Source organism: Brassica oleracea, chromosome C8, assembly GCF_000695525.1.
Source record: "Brassica oleracea var. oleracea cultivar TO1000 chromosome C8, BOL, whole genome shotgun sequence".
In the NCBI taxonomy this organism is placed as follows: Eukaryota; Viridiplantae; Streptophyta; class Magnoliopsida; order Brassicales; family Brassicaceae; genus Brassica; species Brassica oleracea.
The window spans coordinates 29,476,843-29,491,545 of NC_027755.1; the positions used below are offsets into that span (position 1 = coordinate 29,476,843).

A 14,703-nucleotide genomic window follows, 5' to 3' on the forward strand; every position below is an offset into this window, starting at 1 on the left:
AAAGTAAGTATATTTTGCATTGGAGAATTATTTATAAAATCAATGCAGTTTATAATTAATTTTTAGCTGAAAGTAAGTATAATTTGCATTGGAATTATAAAGTGAGTTTTTGCGTAGCAAAAAAAAATGTTACAATGACACTTATTATGAGACAGATGGATAAAACATAAGGAGTAAATGCTAATTGAAGAAGCCATCAGTATGCAAAATTATTATCATAAATATCATTGTTTTTATAGCAAATATCGTTCTTTGTTATCTTGTATGATAGTTAAGAATCAGGTTTTCTTTTTAAAGAATCAGGAGGCTTTCAACTATATACTTCAGATATTTTTGGATAAATTTTTAATATTTTTGATATCTATTTAATAAACAATATTCTTTCCGTTTTTTAATATAAGTCGTTTTAGAGAAATTTTTGTGTTCTAAATTTTATGACGTTTTCGATTTTCTATGTAAAATTTATTAACACTTAATGTTATATGACCAATGATAATATACCGTCTATTTTATTATTGGTTGATTTGGAGTTAGGTAAATAATTAATAATGTTTTTGTTAAAATATAAAAAATTAATGTTTTTTTAATGTATGTGCACAATTTTAAAACGACTTATATTAAAAGACGGAGTGAGTAGTAAAAGATACACCAGGACAAATTGAGTCTACCGTAAAAGATAGAAGCACGGTACCAAAATCTCAAAGATGGTCAAGAAACAAAAGAGAGCAACGTGTCATGCAAATTCATTGTGTAACTCAACATGCAAACACCCCACGTGTCCCCTATTTGCATGTAACTCCTACACTTTCGCTACCTCAAATTCTTATAGTCATCCCTCTCCTTTTGTATACACACAAAGCCATCTTGGCTCTATTTAAGGGGCTACTCAAGGCGTTCTCATAACAAGACCCATCGATATACAGATCATGTTGGCTAAAACCTTAGCACTGGTTCTAACATGCACGGCCATCTTCTGTCACGTGGCGGTTTCCTTAGAGGACCTCACCATCCGCCAAGTCACAGAAGATCGGCTTCCGAATCTCCTCGGGACACACACGGAGAGAAAATTCCGGGTTTTCATGTCGGACTACGGCAAAAGCTACTCCACGAGGGAGGAGTACATCCACCGCCTCGGTATATTTGCTAAAAACGTCCTCAAGGCAGCAGAGCACCAGATGATGGACCCCACCGCCGTCCACGGAGTCACGCAGTTCTCTGACCTCACTGAAGACGAGTTCAAAAGGATGTATAATGGAGTAGTTGATGTCGACAGGGGCCATGGTGGTGTAGTAGGAGCAGAGGCACCCAAGCTGGAGATTAAGGGATTACCCAAAGATTTTGACTGGAGGGAGAAAGGTGCAGTTACTGAGGTCAAGGATCAAGTATGTTCTATTATTTTATATATATGATTTGCCTATATGCCTAGAACTACTTATTTGATTGCAGCCGATTCCTTTTTATCATTTGTTTTAAAAGAAGTATATAGTTTAGTCACTAGCTCTCGTCATAAAGAACTATCTAAATTTATGATTCTGATTTCTGAATGTCATATCAAGTTTGTAGATGTATCAAAAACATCCGTTAGATTTAGATATGATGATAATAAAAAAAGCCTCTGGTATAGAGAAACAGAATGAGTATATGCTTAGGAATACATACTTGATCCTTCATAGCAAGTTAATAATTTCATACAGAATAAAAACTTTATTTGTGATAGTCTATGCATGTGTTATATACCTAATATCAATTTTATGAGCATATTTAACTATGGATGTGAAGGGCGCATGTGGATCGTGCTGGGCTTTTAGCACAACAGGAGCAGTTGAAGGAGCCAATTTTGTCTCCACCGGAAAGCTTGTCAGTCTTAGCGAACAACAACTTGTGGATTGTGATAAAGCGGTCTGTGTTAATCCTTTCAGTTAATTATTTTTGAATAGCTATTATATGTATATATGTCTTGGTACTAATGTGTTTGGAAACACTAAAAGCTTCTTTGGGATATATGAGTATAGTGCGATCCAAAGGACAAGAAGGCATGCGACAATGGATGTGGTGGAGGACTCATGACAAATGCATACGAGTATTTGGAGAAGGCAGGAGGCTTAGAAGAAGAAAAATCATATCCATACACGGGCAAACGAGGCCATTGCAAGTTTGATCCAAAAAAGGTTGCAGTAAAAATAGTGAACTTCACGAATATACCATTGGACGAGGACCAAATCACAGCACGTTTAGTACAACACGGTCCTTTATCAGGTGATTTAGCTTAACATGTTTGTTAAAAACAGTACTTTTTGTGTGAACCGAGCAAACACTTGATGATTGTTTTCTGTTGGACACAGTGGGAATAAATGCGGTGTTCATGCAGACATACATAGGAGGAGTGTCGTGTCCGCTAATATGCAGCAAGAAAAGGTTAAACCACGGGGTACTTCTTGTTGGATACGGGTCGAAAGGACTTTCAATCTTGCGACTTAGTAATAAACCGTATTGGATCATCAAGAACTCATGGGGAAAGAAGTGGGGAGACAATGGATACTACAAGCTGTGTCGTGGACATGATATGTGTGGGATTAACTCGATGGCTTCTGCAGTGCTTACCCAAGTTTCGTCATAGATGGGTCTCGTCTTTTTCTAAAGGAAGTTCCTTTTGCTCTTTAGTTGTATTTCAGTTTTTATGGTTGAAGTTGGAGTTCTGAAAACTTAGGAGTCTTATTGTCCTGTGGTAAACAGTGGGGTGAATGGTCATTACTGAAGTTCTTGAAAATGTTCCTTACAAAAAATCACCACCTAATCCGTAGCTGGGTGAGATGATCTTGAAAATGTTTCTTGCTAGCTAATCTCACCTCCTAATCCTAAACGGAGTGAGATACAAATATTCAACGGTTTTATGTAACTAAATTGCACAAAAGTAAAAACAGAAGGTACAAATCCAACCTGGCCCATAGTACTTCAAAACAAGTCCAAACTACATAGTGCTTCAAAACAAGTCCAAACTACATAACCAACCCAAGTGGAATTAAAACAAGAAATGGAAAATTGAACCGGATAGTGAACAAGTAGTTAGTCTCTTGATCTGGCCTAAGTTCTTTTCTCAATTTAGAGAGCATGCCTAGTATCAAACCTAAATTCCTTTACTCTTAACGTCTATCCTTTAATATATATCGTCTTATCACCTTTGGCCTTTCTACGTTTTTCCAGTCTTCATATATTACCTTATCTCACCTTTCACCTTGAGGAAGTCTAAGCCTTTATCCAATATTTCATCTCATTCCTAAATCAATACTCACTCAATCTCACTGGAGAAGAATCATCTCTAGGAAACATTTGAAATCATCTCAATAGTCAAATGTTTTGAAGACAGTTTTTCTCCAATGAGATTTGGGTCACGTCCAATATGAATTGTGCTCAAACATTAATCGGAAACCAATTAATTATGTATTGAAGAATTGTGTCTCAAAAACATTTGAGACTTGAAATTGCCAAAAAAAAATTAGTTTTTAATATTTTATTTGTTCCATATACCACGCCCAATATCAATGATTGGATCTCCAGTGGGGTTGAAACATTTTTGAGTATCGTTTCTGAAGCTGAAAATAATTTAGTTTTTGACGTGTTCATCATCCATTCCATTTAACACGACCAAAGGACTAAAGAACTTTGTGTTTTTGACATGTGTTCATCGTCCATTCCATTTAGCACGACCAAAGAGGACTAAAGAACTTTGTCAGCACAAGCTCTCGCAGTAGTATTCTCTAGGAAGATATTTCGTTCTAAGAATATTATGCATCGATCTAAGTATACGTAATCGGTTACATCACATACTTATGCAGTACACTACCTATGGAATTTGGCATGCTAATTATCTAAACCGTTTCAGTTAACTATTTTCGCAGGTAGCATGCATGCTATAAATCAACATGTATATAACACTGCAAACACAGGTTAGATCAGTGTACTTTTTGATGCCATTGCCAAGTCCTCTACGTCTATTAATGCATTCATTACATCAAAAGATAAGTGAACAGTGTTTTTTTTAAAAAAAAGAGTATATAATTTACAAATATGGTTAAGAAATTGACCAAGTCAGGTTACCATATTTTGATAATGTTGATTGATGTCGTGTTGATAAGACGTGAGTCGTGAGAATGGGTCCCATGACCTGTCCGGTGCTGGGCAAGAGTATCCCACTACTAAGATCCTTCTTCTCTTCTAACCTCTCTTTCTCTTCCTTTTTCCTTTACCTTTTTCTTAGTGAAATCTCAGATAAGTAAAGACAAGAAAAGCTTATTGAATATTAACTTAAAGTGCGAACTCAAAGCCCACTTTGTTAAAAAAAAGTTTCACTTTCGGCGTTCTTTTGATGCGATTAGTAGAATTAACTTGACAAAAGCTTAACAAATTTGTGACATAGAGTGCTAGTGTCTCTTTTTCTTTGTGTGTTTTTTCCTTGTTTAGTCTTTAACGTTTGCTTCAGAGTTCAAACCAGATACATATATTTTTAGCATTATCAAGTTTGAACTAGATACATGCAACATATCTAACTGTTGTTAATATATAACGTTGAAAACATGCTAAACCATTTTCATAATCTGAAAAACGCCGTTTAATTTACTCGGCTTGAAGGTAATTATGTTAAAAGTCAGATTCTCACTCGGATATGCAATCTTTGTTTAGAGAAGTGAATCATTTATCAAGCATGCCTTGTGAACTATGGCAACTAAACTGTCAAGGATCAAAACTTCACAATTTAATTGTAAAATAGCTTCACCTAGCTCAACTGGACGTATATAAGAAAGAGACTTAGTTAACTTATTCTTCTCTCAAAATGGGCAAATAAACGGAACCCGATTCGGTAAAAATGAACCCGAACCGATCCTAATTCGACATAAATACCGAATGAATTTTATTTTATGGTATTTCAGGTTATGGGTATTCCCAAACTGAACCCGAACCTAAATAGATACCCGATAGAACCCGAAACATTCAAAATCCAAAAAAAACTTGTAACAAACATGATTTCAATTTCTAATATGTATCCGAAATACACTAAGATATTTTGAACATCTAAAATAATTATCTATTACATGAAGGTTGATACTTGAAGGTGGCGGTTGAAACTTGATTTTTTTTTATTTTGGTTTTGTTTTCATTGAATAATGTTTCTCATTTCATGAGAACTTGGTTTTTGTTTTATGCTTTCATTTATTTGGTTTTCTTTTAATCAATAACTATGTTTACCTTTCGTTTGATTTTGAATTATCATATTTGATGTTTCTTTATTATTTTTGAATCGATTTTACTTATGTTTTTGTTACAAAATAGGTATAAATCAGGTATTTTAAAACCGAAAAACCTATTTTACTTAAGTTTTGGTTACAAAGTACATAAAAATCAGGTACTTTTAAATCGAAGAACCGATTGGGACCCGAACCCGAAAGTACATTGGGTTGTACCGATTCTTTGAAGATTTACTAGCCCCGACCGAACCCGATTAGATTTCGAATCGGTCCCGAACCAAATTTTCATATAACCCAAATGGAACTGATTTTGATAAACCTAAAAAACGAGATTCGATCGGACAAAATCAAAACCCGATTGGAACACCAAATGCCCATGCCTAACTCAAATGCAAAAAGGTAGACCAAAGGGCCAAAACGTTTTGGTTACATAGAAAAAACATATGACCTAAACATGCATTAAACCGAGTTTAACCAATTTAATCAAATTAAACCTTTTGTAACTACACTGAACCAATCAAAAACATATTTTATAAGCTTTTAATATTTTTTTACCTTTTAATATTTTAGTTGACAAACGGGTAACCAAACCAACATAAGAAATTAAGAATCAATGGGGGAAAAAACACAAACCAAAACATTCAAAATTAGGTATAAGATGTTCATAATTAGGGTTGGGCGCATATCGATTAGTACAATATTTTTTAGTATTTGTGATTTGTTTCGTACTTCACAGATATCTGATTCTTCAATTTGCTTTGCTTCGTAAAAGTACGGATATCCATAAAACTTTTTTGATATTTGAGAAAATTCATGGATACTTCATCCGCTTTGTTCAATACAAGTAAATCTAAAAAAAATTAATTTATTTTTTAGAAATATATTTTACACGATAAAAATATTAAGTAAAAAATTAATGAAACTATATGTTTTATAATTTTTTTAAATTAATATTTTTTCTTATAAAACAAATGTTCTTAGAAAAATGTAATTCTGTACAAAGATTTGTATTTTTTTTAATTTAATATTTTTATAAGTAAATTTTAAAAATAAACTTTAATAAATTATATGTTAAATAATTATATAATATTCTACATTTAAAACTCTATATTTAATCGTAGATATACATATATTTGTATAAAAGTCAGAGCGGAGCAGATATCTATCTCTAATTTTTTTAGTATTTGTGATTTACTTCGTTTTTAACAGATACTGATTTTTAATATTTGTTTTGCTTCGAAGATTTACGGATATCCTGATTTTTCGGATTCGAAGTAAATAATGAATCAAATTAAATCTAACAGATAAAATGCTCAGCCCTTCCTAATCAAACTAAGCCAAACCATAATAAATTTTTGGTTTGAATTTGTTCCGTATTATAATTTTGGTTTGACTTTGTTACATTTCTCTAAAATTAAATTAACCGTAACTTGAACCCGAACTGCAAACTCTATAGCCGAGATCAAAGACAAACCATCGAATAACTGTCCCCATGAAAAAATGACATCAGTTAAAGAAACAACCAAACTAAAGATGAAATTTGCTCCTGAATATATTTGTACCGACGCATAATTGATAGGAACGAAAAGATTTACAAATTAAAAAATTTAAAGTTATATAGTTGTAAACAAATGAAAATACTGTATCGAGTGTCGGTGGATGCGACCGAACCGACAATCAAAGACGTGGGGCTACTCACAGATACATGACGTTCTTGCACCGTCCCTCCCCTCGACGCACGCACACGCGCAAGAGCCCAACGACAACATTTGTTTTCTTTTTGGAATTTATAGAACGTTTCAATTCCTAACAAAGTTTTAAAAAATTCAAGATAATAATGTGTTTGAATGATGTGATCACATAACATAACGAATCTTCTTCATACGTTCTATTCAGTAGAGGCTCCCACGTCCAAATGAAATTAAATCAGTTAACCAACGAGATTTTATTGGTGTTTGCACGTAGCTTTTACACATTAAAAAAGAATCCGACAAGATTTAATACTAGAAGCTCCTATTGAAGTATTAATGATATAAAGTTGTGACCCTTTGTTTTTATATGTTTATTGTCATTAATAGTGTCGTCTCTCGAGATCCAAGAGTGTTTTATTGGATGGCTTCCACATATAAATGATTAGAGAATTTGATTAGTAGTATAGTCCGTACGACATGGAGTATAAGAAAGATTCTCTTAGTTAAATTGCATTTTTGTGTAATTATTCTGTCATTTCTTTTTTTACAACAATGATAACTAAACTAAGATAAATGTCTTACCGACTCGGAAAACCAAGTCGATGGGATGAAATCAACATAGAACACAGCTGAAGGGAAGTCCGAACACCTCGTGCAATTATTCTGTCATTTCATTCCATGGTTTTTATATTTCATTAATCATTCATTCCGAAAGAAAGCTCAGAACCAAAGCAAATAAAATACACAACTTTTTAGATTATTTGGTTAGTTAAAGTAGTTAATAACTTATCCCGAGTTAGTGGAAATGTCAAAGGGAAATCATGATGAAAACAAAGACATTGAAATTATTACAGGAATCATGTTTTTTTTGGCAGCATGAATGAAGGAGTTTGATGCCCTTTTACAATATGATGATAGATGTTTCCCCTTTTCATCTCAAATCTATACAACAAATCATAACCTGAGAAAAACCTTATCCTACAATCTCTAAATAAACCAAAATAGAGAGAACAATAACATGTTTTTTATTTCTTGTTCATCGTTCTCTGGCGGTCACACCAATATCCTTGTCCCTTGTCTTCTGATCTGCCCTATGAACTGATTGCTTGAACGCCACGGTTGGTGCAATTCTGCTATTTCTCCTTTGATGCTCAAGAACTAGTTCCCCGGCTAACCAGTCAAGCTTCTCGAAATTGCTCTGTTCATCGATTCTTTTGCCTCCAAACAAAACCGATTCTACATTCTTTTGCTTTAGCATCTCCTCCGCTACTCCAACCAGCATATTCACATTGCTCCCACTCGGGTCTGCGTCTATGTTTGGCTTACAAGGTCCTAAGCTCGACCCATTCGCCTGCACCAATACCCAAACACTTAGTAACAAACACAATATCTACCATGATCCAACATAAACCATAACATATGACACCAAAGTATAAACCATAACATAAAGTGTCATTTATTACATACCTGAATCCGAACGTAGTTGCTGCTGCGGCAGTGACCAAAAGCCATGGCCACAGCTTGATCGACCGTGTCGGCAGCACCGTCGTTTGAAATAAGAGCAGCGGGGCGAGACCAATGCTTAGCCGTCCACTTAATAATCCGATCATACTCATAGCTCACATCAAGCAACTGACCCATACCAAGAGACAACACAAGCAGATCCTCAACTCCACGCACGAACGGAAACTCCTGCTTGTTGTGCAGCACGTGCGTGATCGCAGCCGCCGTTGGATTGCTCATAGCTAAACCTCCACCTATCGCCACACACTTAGTCTTCCCATCGACCGACTTCATCTCCACCGGCTCGAACACCCCTGGCTCAGCCCAAGTCGCTCTACAAACCTCCCAGAGACGAAAATCGTAGCCGTCCGTCTCAAGCGCGTCGGCGCGTGAGAATAAAAACGGAGCTGAGCTTTTAAGGTCGTAGCAAGGTATGAGCACAGGTTTGAGCGTGTCCTTCAAAGTCAGCTCAGAGAAAGACTCTTTCATCACTCTCTTCAACTTCGCCGTACCCGAACCCGACGACCCGGTTCGCATGACCCGTTTCATTAGCGAAGAATTAGACGACCCGTAAAGACCCTTTGCGTTTTTCGTAAGGAACTGCCACGTGTCCTCTGCTTTAAAGATCGGACGGTCACCGTCCCTCGACCCGAACAGCATCGCCGTGAAAATCCCGCCGACGCCGGACCCGGCGGCGACGTCGAAGTAATCGGCGATACGGGCATTCGGGTCGCCCGACTTGGATTTCAAAGCGTGTTCTAGATAAGCCAAGGCCTTTCCGGGTATAATCCCTCTCATGCCTCCTCCGTCGATGCTCAAGATACAAACTTTGCCTCTCTGGTTCTTGACCGATCCAGGGACAGAGTCAACAACCGAATTAACCGGTTCGGGTTCGGGTTTCGGGTCTTGGTCGTACCCGAAGAGGAACTTGCTCTCGAGGATGGAGAAAATCTCGTAGCTGAGTTTGTCAGTATCCACGCTCGGCTCCTGCATATCCGTCAAGAGACTGTTATCATCAACCGAAGCCGCCTCCGTGTCTCCGCCTCTCTGTTTGATTAAATGCTTGACGGAAGCCGTCGTGGTTCTTCCTCCGCTTGGTTTATGGCGTACTCTTTGCATGATGATTGACGGAATAGAATCAAATCCAGTATTTGACTCAATTCAGACAACAAAACAAAAACAAATAACTATTTTTTTTTTGTCTACCGTATGAACACAAAGAGATTCAGACCAAACCAGTCGTCTTTGGTCAAAGAAAGGTTTCGCCTCTCTCTTATTTTGCGCGGAATCTTCAAATTTTCAACACGAGCTCGTCTTTTTGAGGAGAAAAGTAAAAGATTATATCTGAATCAGCTTTAAAAGGTTGAATCTTTTTTACTTTTCTGAAGGACAAATGAAAAACCAAGAGAGAGAGGGAGATGAAGAAGACGAGTAGAGCAAGAACAGAGGAGTTACAGAGGATGTCTGTTTTTGTAGCGCACGCTTTACTTAAAACCACCCCCACCAAACTCAGATTGAAGAGAAAGGAGAATGGCAGACAAAACGCGGATTAATTACAAAATGGAGAAACGAGCAATAAATATTTTTAATTATTATTTTTTTCTTCTTTTTATTCTATAAACACAGACAGATAAGTGTGTTACAGTTTTTGCCATTAAAGAGACTTGAAGTTGCATTCACTTTTATAGAGATTTTATTTCTGTTACAGTTTTTTCCATTATAATTGATTTTTTCTATTCTATACTTTAGATGATTACAGTTTTTGTTTGGTTGAATGCTGATATGTTAGCAAAAAAATGTTAGATTTAATGCACAAATTTTCATATTTAATGTGAAAACCTCCTGCTTACTCTAATAATACTAAGTTTTGGGTTTAGTGGTAATGTGTTATATTTACATATACATGCTAATTGATTTTCATATAAGACTTTAAAAAGTAATAATTAATTGTTTCTGTTTTGTTTACCAGTGAAATCATATACTGAAAAAAGAATGTAAAACTTGAGACGTTACTTAGATTTGGAAAAGCTAGGTACTTGTAAGTATCACCTAATCTTTACATGCCACTCTGTCTTTCTTGTTTTAACATAAGTGTAACGCTATGGTAAAGATTAGACCTCCAAATGCAACGCTTACCACGTTAATATTAAACGTCCCTTTCTCCTTCTCTCATGGATGAAATGCAATCAAGAGAAATGAAATGCTGATAAACAGAGACAATTAAATATATTTTGACCTTTACGGAAAAGAGATGTATAGTCGTATCTTTTAGTCGAAAAGAATCAATCAGAGACGTGTGTGGAGGGACTCTGAAAACATATTTACATTTTTAGTAATTTATTTATTATTATAATATATATGATGATAAAATTTGGCAAGTCAGAGTTTTATCGTGTTCTCTAATCTCTTTTCTAATATTATTTGGAGTCTCTATTATTTGCTGTCGGATTTTGTTATAATCAAATCGATTAATCCGTTTTAATATAACGTACACCTACACCATAAGAGTTCTGGATGGGCATAATGGAATTTAGGTTTAAGCTTTTATCTGATGTGTATCCCTTGTCTGTTATTGAGGGACCATCAAGAGATCCGGATAATTCGAAATATACAATTTCAACCGAAAAGCCAACTTGTTTCCGTAGAACAAATATTGGTTTTGTTTTTTTTCTTAAATCGCCTGAAAATGTTAGAATCATAATTATTTTGATACAAGAAAATATCTAAAGTGTAAATAAATCAACAAACCATAATTTCAAATTACTAATAAATAAATTTGAAATTAAGATCATGAGGTTATTGTTGTACTCGAGCCAAACAGCTCATTCATCTTTGACTTGAGAAACCAAAATTCTTTTGTTATTCAATACATAACATACAACATAAACCAACAATATATAAAAAAGAAAAATACATTTTCTATCATGTATAGAAAGACTCATCATCTATAGCCTGGGTTACACATTCTGTTCCTTGCAAGCATCATCACAGCTCATCCTTGGCTCCATCACTCTCAGTCTTCTCATCAGCTTTCTTGGGCGTGATGACCTGTTCAGGTGTCGCTGAAGGTTTCGCAAGTTTAAACGGGACTGAAGCGTGCTTCTTCAGGAATTTGTACAATTCCACTACTGTACGGTCAACATCCACTGTGATCTGTTCTCAATACAAGCAACAGTTATAAACAAGTAAAAGACTTGCAAGTTATGAAAAAAATGTTTGATATAGTGAACAATCTTTACTAACCGGATCAAAGCTCTTGTTTCCTCCAGGGAAGAACAGGATTGTTGGGAACCCATCAGCCTGAACGTAAAGAAAATTATACAAAAGCAAAATAAAATACTGTCTCAAAATTTGGCTGTTAATTAGTTAATAGTAACCTTTGCTCTAGGATGCTCATTGGTGGTACCATCCATCTTGGCTACAACTAGTGAGTCGATGCCCTTCAGATACTTTCCAAGCTTGTTGTAAATCGGCTCAAACGATTGGCAGTAGCCACACCAAGGAGCATATATCTGTGATAGAACGCACACACTAGGTACATAACACTAATGTGTAAAGAAGACTCATAACGTTTCAATGTGATTATTACCTCGAGAAGAACATCCTTTGACTCGTCAAGAACAATCTCATCAAAATTGTTTCCCACAATGATCTTAACATCACCGTCATTCTGCTTTTAATAATTAGAAGCTAGTGAGAATCAGTAATGATGTAGAATGTCATATGTGTGTTGAAATTAAAATGTGGGAAGTCTTACGGTTTCAGGTACTGGATCTGACTTGTAGAAAGGCTTCAGTTTGTCTGCTAAGAAATCTTCCGCAAGTGTCTGTTATAAAAAGGTCGTTGTGTTAAGATAATTCACAAATAATTAAACAACAAGTAGTTAACCATAACATTTCACAGAAAATAGAAGTAGAGCTGACCTTGATGTTGTTCACGGTCAGCTCACCGTCCAGAATGAACTTCCTCATATCTTCATTTCCAGTGTAAACAAGAACCTTGGGGGCAGTGCCGGTAACACCAAAGAATCCAGAAACTGCTTCTCCGTAATCCTCATTATCCATTTGCACGTACACAAAGACAAACTGCAGACAAATAGAGAGGATTGCCCTCCAACTCATCAATAACTATAGTCATCATCATGAACCTTGTCCGTTTGATATATAACTGTCCCAGACATGAGCACAGAAAAATAAAAGATGTAAAGAAAAGTACCTTGCCCTTGAAGGACTTTGCCACCTCCCTCAAAGTGGGAAGGTGCTTCTCTGATTCATTTGCCGTAGCGAAAAGAATGAGCTGTCAAGGTTTAAGAAATGAAAGTCAATCTCCTTAGTTTGTAGCTACGAACATGGGGAAAATATTAAAAAAGACAGAAATGGTCTTTACTTGGTTTTTCACTGAGTTCTCGAAAATCAGTGATGCGCCTTCCCTGGTGAAGTTGATGACCAACGGAACTTTGTTGGCTGACACAAACTCTGATAGAGCCGCCTTAGTGAAATTTCCATCTGTCAGAAAGTAGGACAGTGAGTGAGAGGAAATCTAAGCAGCAAAGAAAAAAGAAGTGATATGTGTTGAGTGTTGGTGGATCTTTTACCAAAACGGGCGAGTTTCTCTTCCTCCTTTTTCAGCAAAACTAAGGCAGGACGCTTGACTTCGGTTTCTATTTCAAATAGCTTTGCAATATCAGGGCTTGTAGTTTGGTAGAAACTGAGATCGTCTTCCAATCTTGAGGCAGCAGCAAGCTCTGCACTCTCTGATCCCTGAGCAAGATAAAATGATGTCAGAACAGGATATTCAAAGCAATTTACACTTGTGAAATGCGGTAGACAAAAGAAGTATCTCGTATGCTAACTGTAACCTATACATGAATGGTATCTTTCACCTACTAAACACACCAAGTGCAATTTTCTTAACAGTTAACATGTCCGTTTCTTTTTCTTTCTGGTTTTCTCAGGGTTCTATTTTGGTTGACAATTTGTTTCATAACTCTGAGAAATCCAAAAAGCAGAGCAGATAAAACACCATGTATTTTGAAGGTTTCTTACCACTAAGGAGTCGAGAAAAGCAAGAACAACTTTAGGTTCAGCAGATAAAACACGCTCAGCCTCCTCTACTGTAGTGATGTTGTGGATGCTTGGACTGGCCTTCTTCTTCATCCAAGTCACAATCCCATCCCTGCAAAATTAAGCCTTTTAAATATCCAAACCAATAGTGGTGGAATGCATTGAACAATCGAAAACCAACAACTGAGAAACCAAATCATATAAAACAAATCCAAGATCACATGTCCTCTATCTATAGCACCAAATTCATGATTGACCTTCTTCTCATCTTCAAGATCACATGTCCTCTCTCTCTCTCTCCCTCTCTCTCTCTCTCTCTCTCTCGTCACATCACTAATGCCAAAGCTAAGACCTGATGATCATATCTCAAACTATTCATCCTATGCTATCAATTGCCTAAATCTAACATGAAATCCCTAAACACCTAATCCAGAAACGAGAGCAATGACTTACTTAGTCCTTTCTCCTTCATAGGTCTTACGCATCTCTCCGTCCACAAACAAGAACACAGTGGGGAACCCCTGAATCTCGTACTTCTGAGCCAAATCCCCTTCCTCCGTCGCGTCGATCTTCGCCAACGCCGCAACGCCCTTCAACTCAGTCGCCGCCGCCGCGTACTCCGGCGCAAGAGCCTGGCAAGCGCCGCACCACGGAGCGTAGAACTCCACCATCGCGAAGCTATTGTTCCCGACGAACTCAGTGAAATTGTCCTTGGTCAACACCGCCACGTCTTTCTCGTCGACGATCGGCAACTGCGGCTCCTCCTCGCGGTACTCGCCGCCTTCGTGCTCTCCGTGATGGAACTCTCCTCCCTGCTCGAGATCCTCGTAATTCTCGAAATCACGGTACTGATCGTGGTGCGAATTAGCGTGGTGTTGTTGTTCCTTTGACTCCTCCGCGGCGAGGAAAGCGAGCTCCTCGTCGAGATCTGAGCCGTTCGACGCGTTCTCTGCGCGCGAGGTGGCGAGAAGAAGGAAGGAGAGAAGGAAAAGGAGAGAGATGCTTGTGGACGACGCCATTGATGTACGAGATCGGATCACGATGGATTTTTCTTATTAGACTCGAGTGAGAGAGCTGAAGGAAGCAGAGAGGTTTTGGGGGTTTTTATATTAATAGAATTATTAAATTTAAATAAATGCAAAATTAGTTTACCAGTCACGTAGATGACTCGCTGGCGGAAATTTTATCAAATGAGAGAGTGACACG

General features: G+C 36.8%; 3 protein-coding genes across 4 annotated transcripts; 1 reads left to right on the top strand and 2 right to left on the bottom strand.

Moving 5' to 3' along the window:
- The first annotated feature begins 910 nt into the window (after positions 1–910).
- On the top strand, positions 911–2,796 carry LOC106310504 (probable cysteine proteinase A494). The gene is made up of 4 exons (XM_013747736.1): positions 911–1,382; positions 1,780–1,899; positions 2,013–2,256; positions 2,343–2,796. Exons 1-4 carry the CDS (start codon positions 927–929, stop codon positions 2,615–2,617), a joined length of 1,095 nt encoding a protein of 364 aa, XP_013603190.1. The 5' UTR covers positions 911–926; the 3' UTR covers positions 2,618–2,796.
- Positions 2,797–7,750: 4,954 nt separating this feature from the next.
- LOC106312747 (patatin-like protein 7) lies at positions 7,751–9,987 on the bottom strand. Of its 2 annotated transcripts, XM_013750381.1 has the most exons (3): positions 9,650–9,987; positions 8,399–9,618; positions 7,751–8,282 (listed from the first exon to the last, which is right to left on the bottom strand). In XM_013750381.1, exons 2-3 carry the CDS (start codon positions 9,551–9,553, stop codon positions 7,968–7,970), a joined length of 1,470 nt encoding a protein of 489 aa, XP_013605835.1. In that variant the 5' UTR covers positions 9,554–9,618; positions 9,650–9,987; the 3' UTR covers positions 7,751–7,967. The 2 variants fall into 2 exon arrangements, with proteins under 2 accessions (XP_013605835.1, XP_013605834.1); XM_013750380.1 differs by having other exon boundaries at positions 8,399–9,987.
- Positions 9,988–11,230: 1,243 nt separating this feature from the next.
- Positions 11,231–14,582, bottom strand: LOC106312759 (protein disulfide isomerase-like 1-3). Its single transcript, XM_013750397.1, has 11 exons — positions 13,951–14,582; positions 13,480–13,609; positions 13,029–13,194; positions 12,821–12,939; positions 12,650–12,730; positions 12,358–12,519; positions 12,192–12,260; positions 12,024–12,104; positions 11,812–11,946; positions 11,678–11,734; positions 11,231–11,587 (listed from the first exon to the last, which is right to left on the bottom strand). The coding sequence occupies exons 1-11, from the start codon at positions 14,514–14,516 to the stop codon at positions 11,420–11,422; spliced, it is 1,734 nt and encodes a 577-aa protein (XP_013605851.1). The 5' UTR covers positions 14,517–14,582; the 3' UTR covers positions 11,231–11,419.
- Between the last annotated feature and the right edge of the window lie 121 nt (positions 14,583–14,703).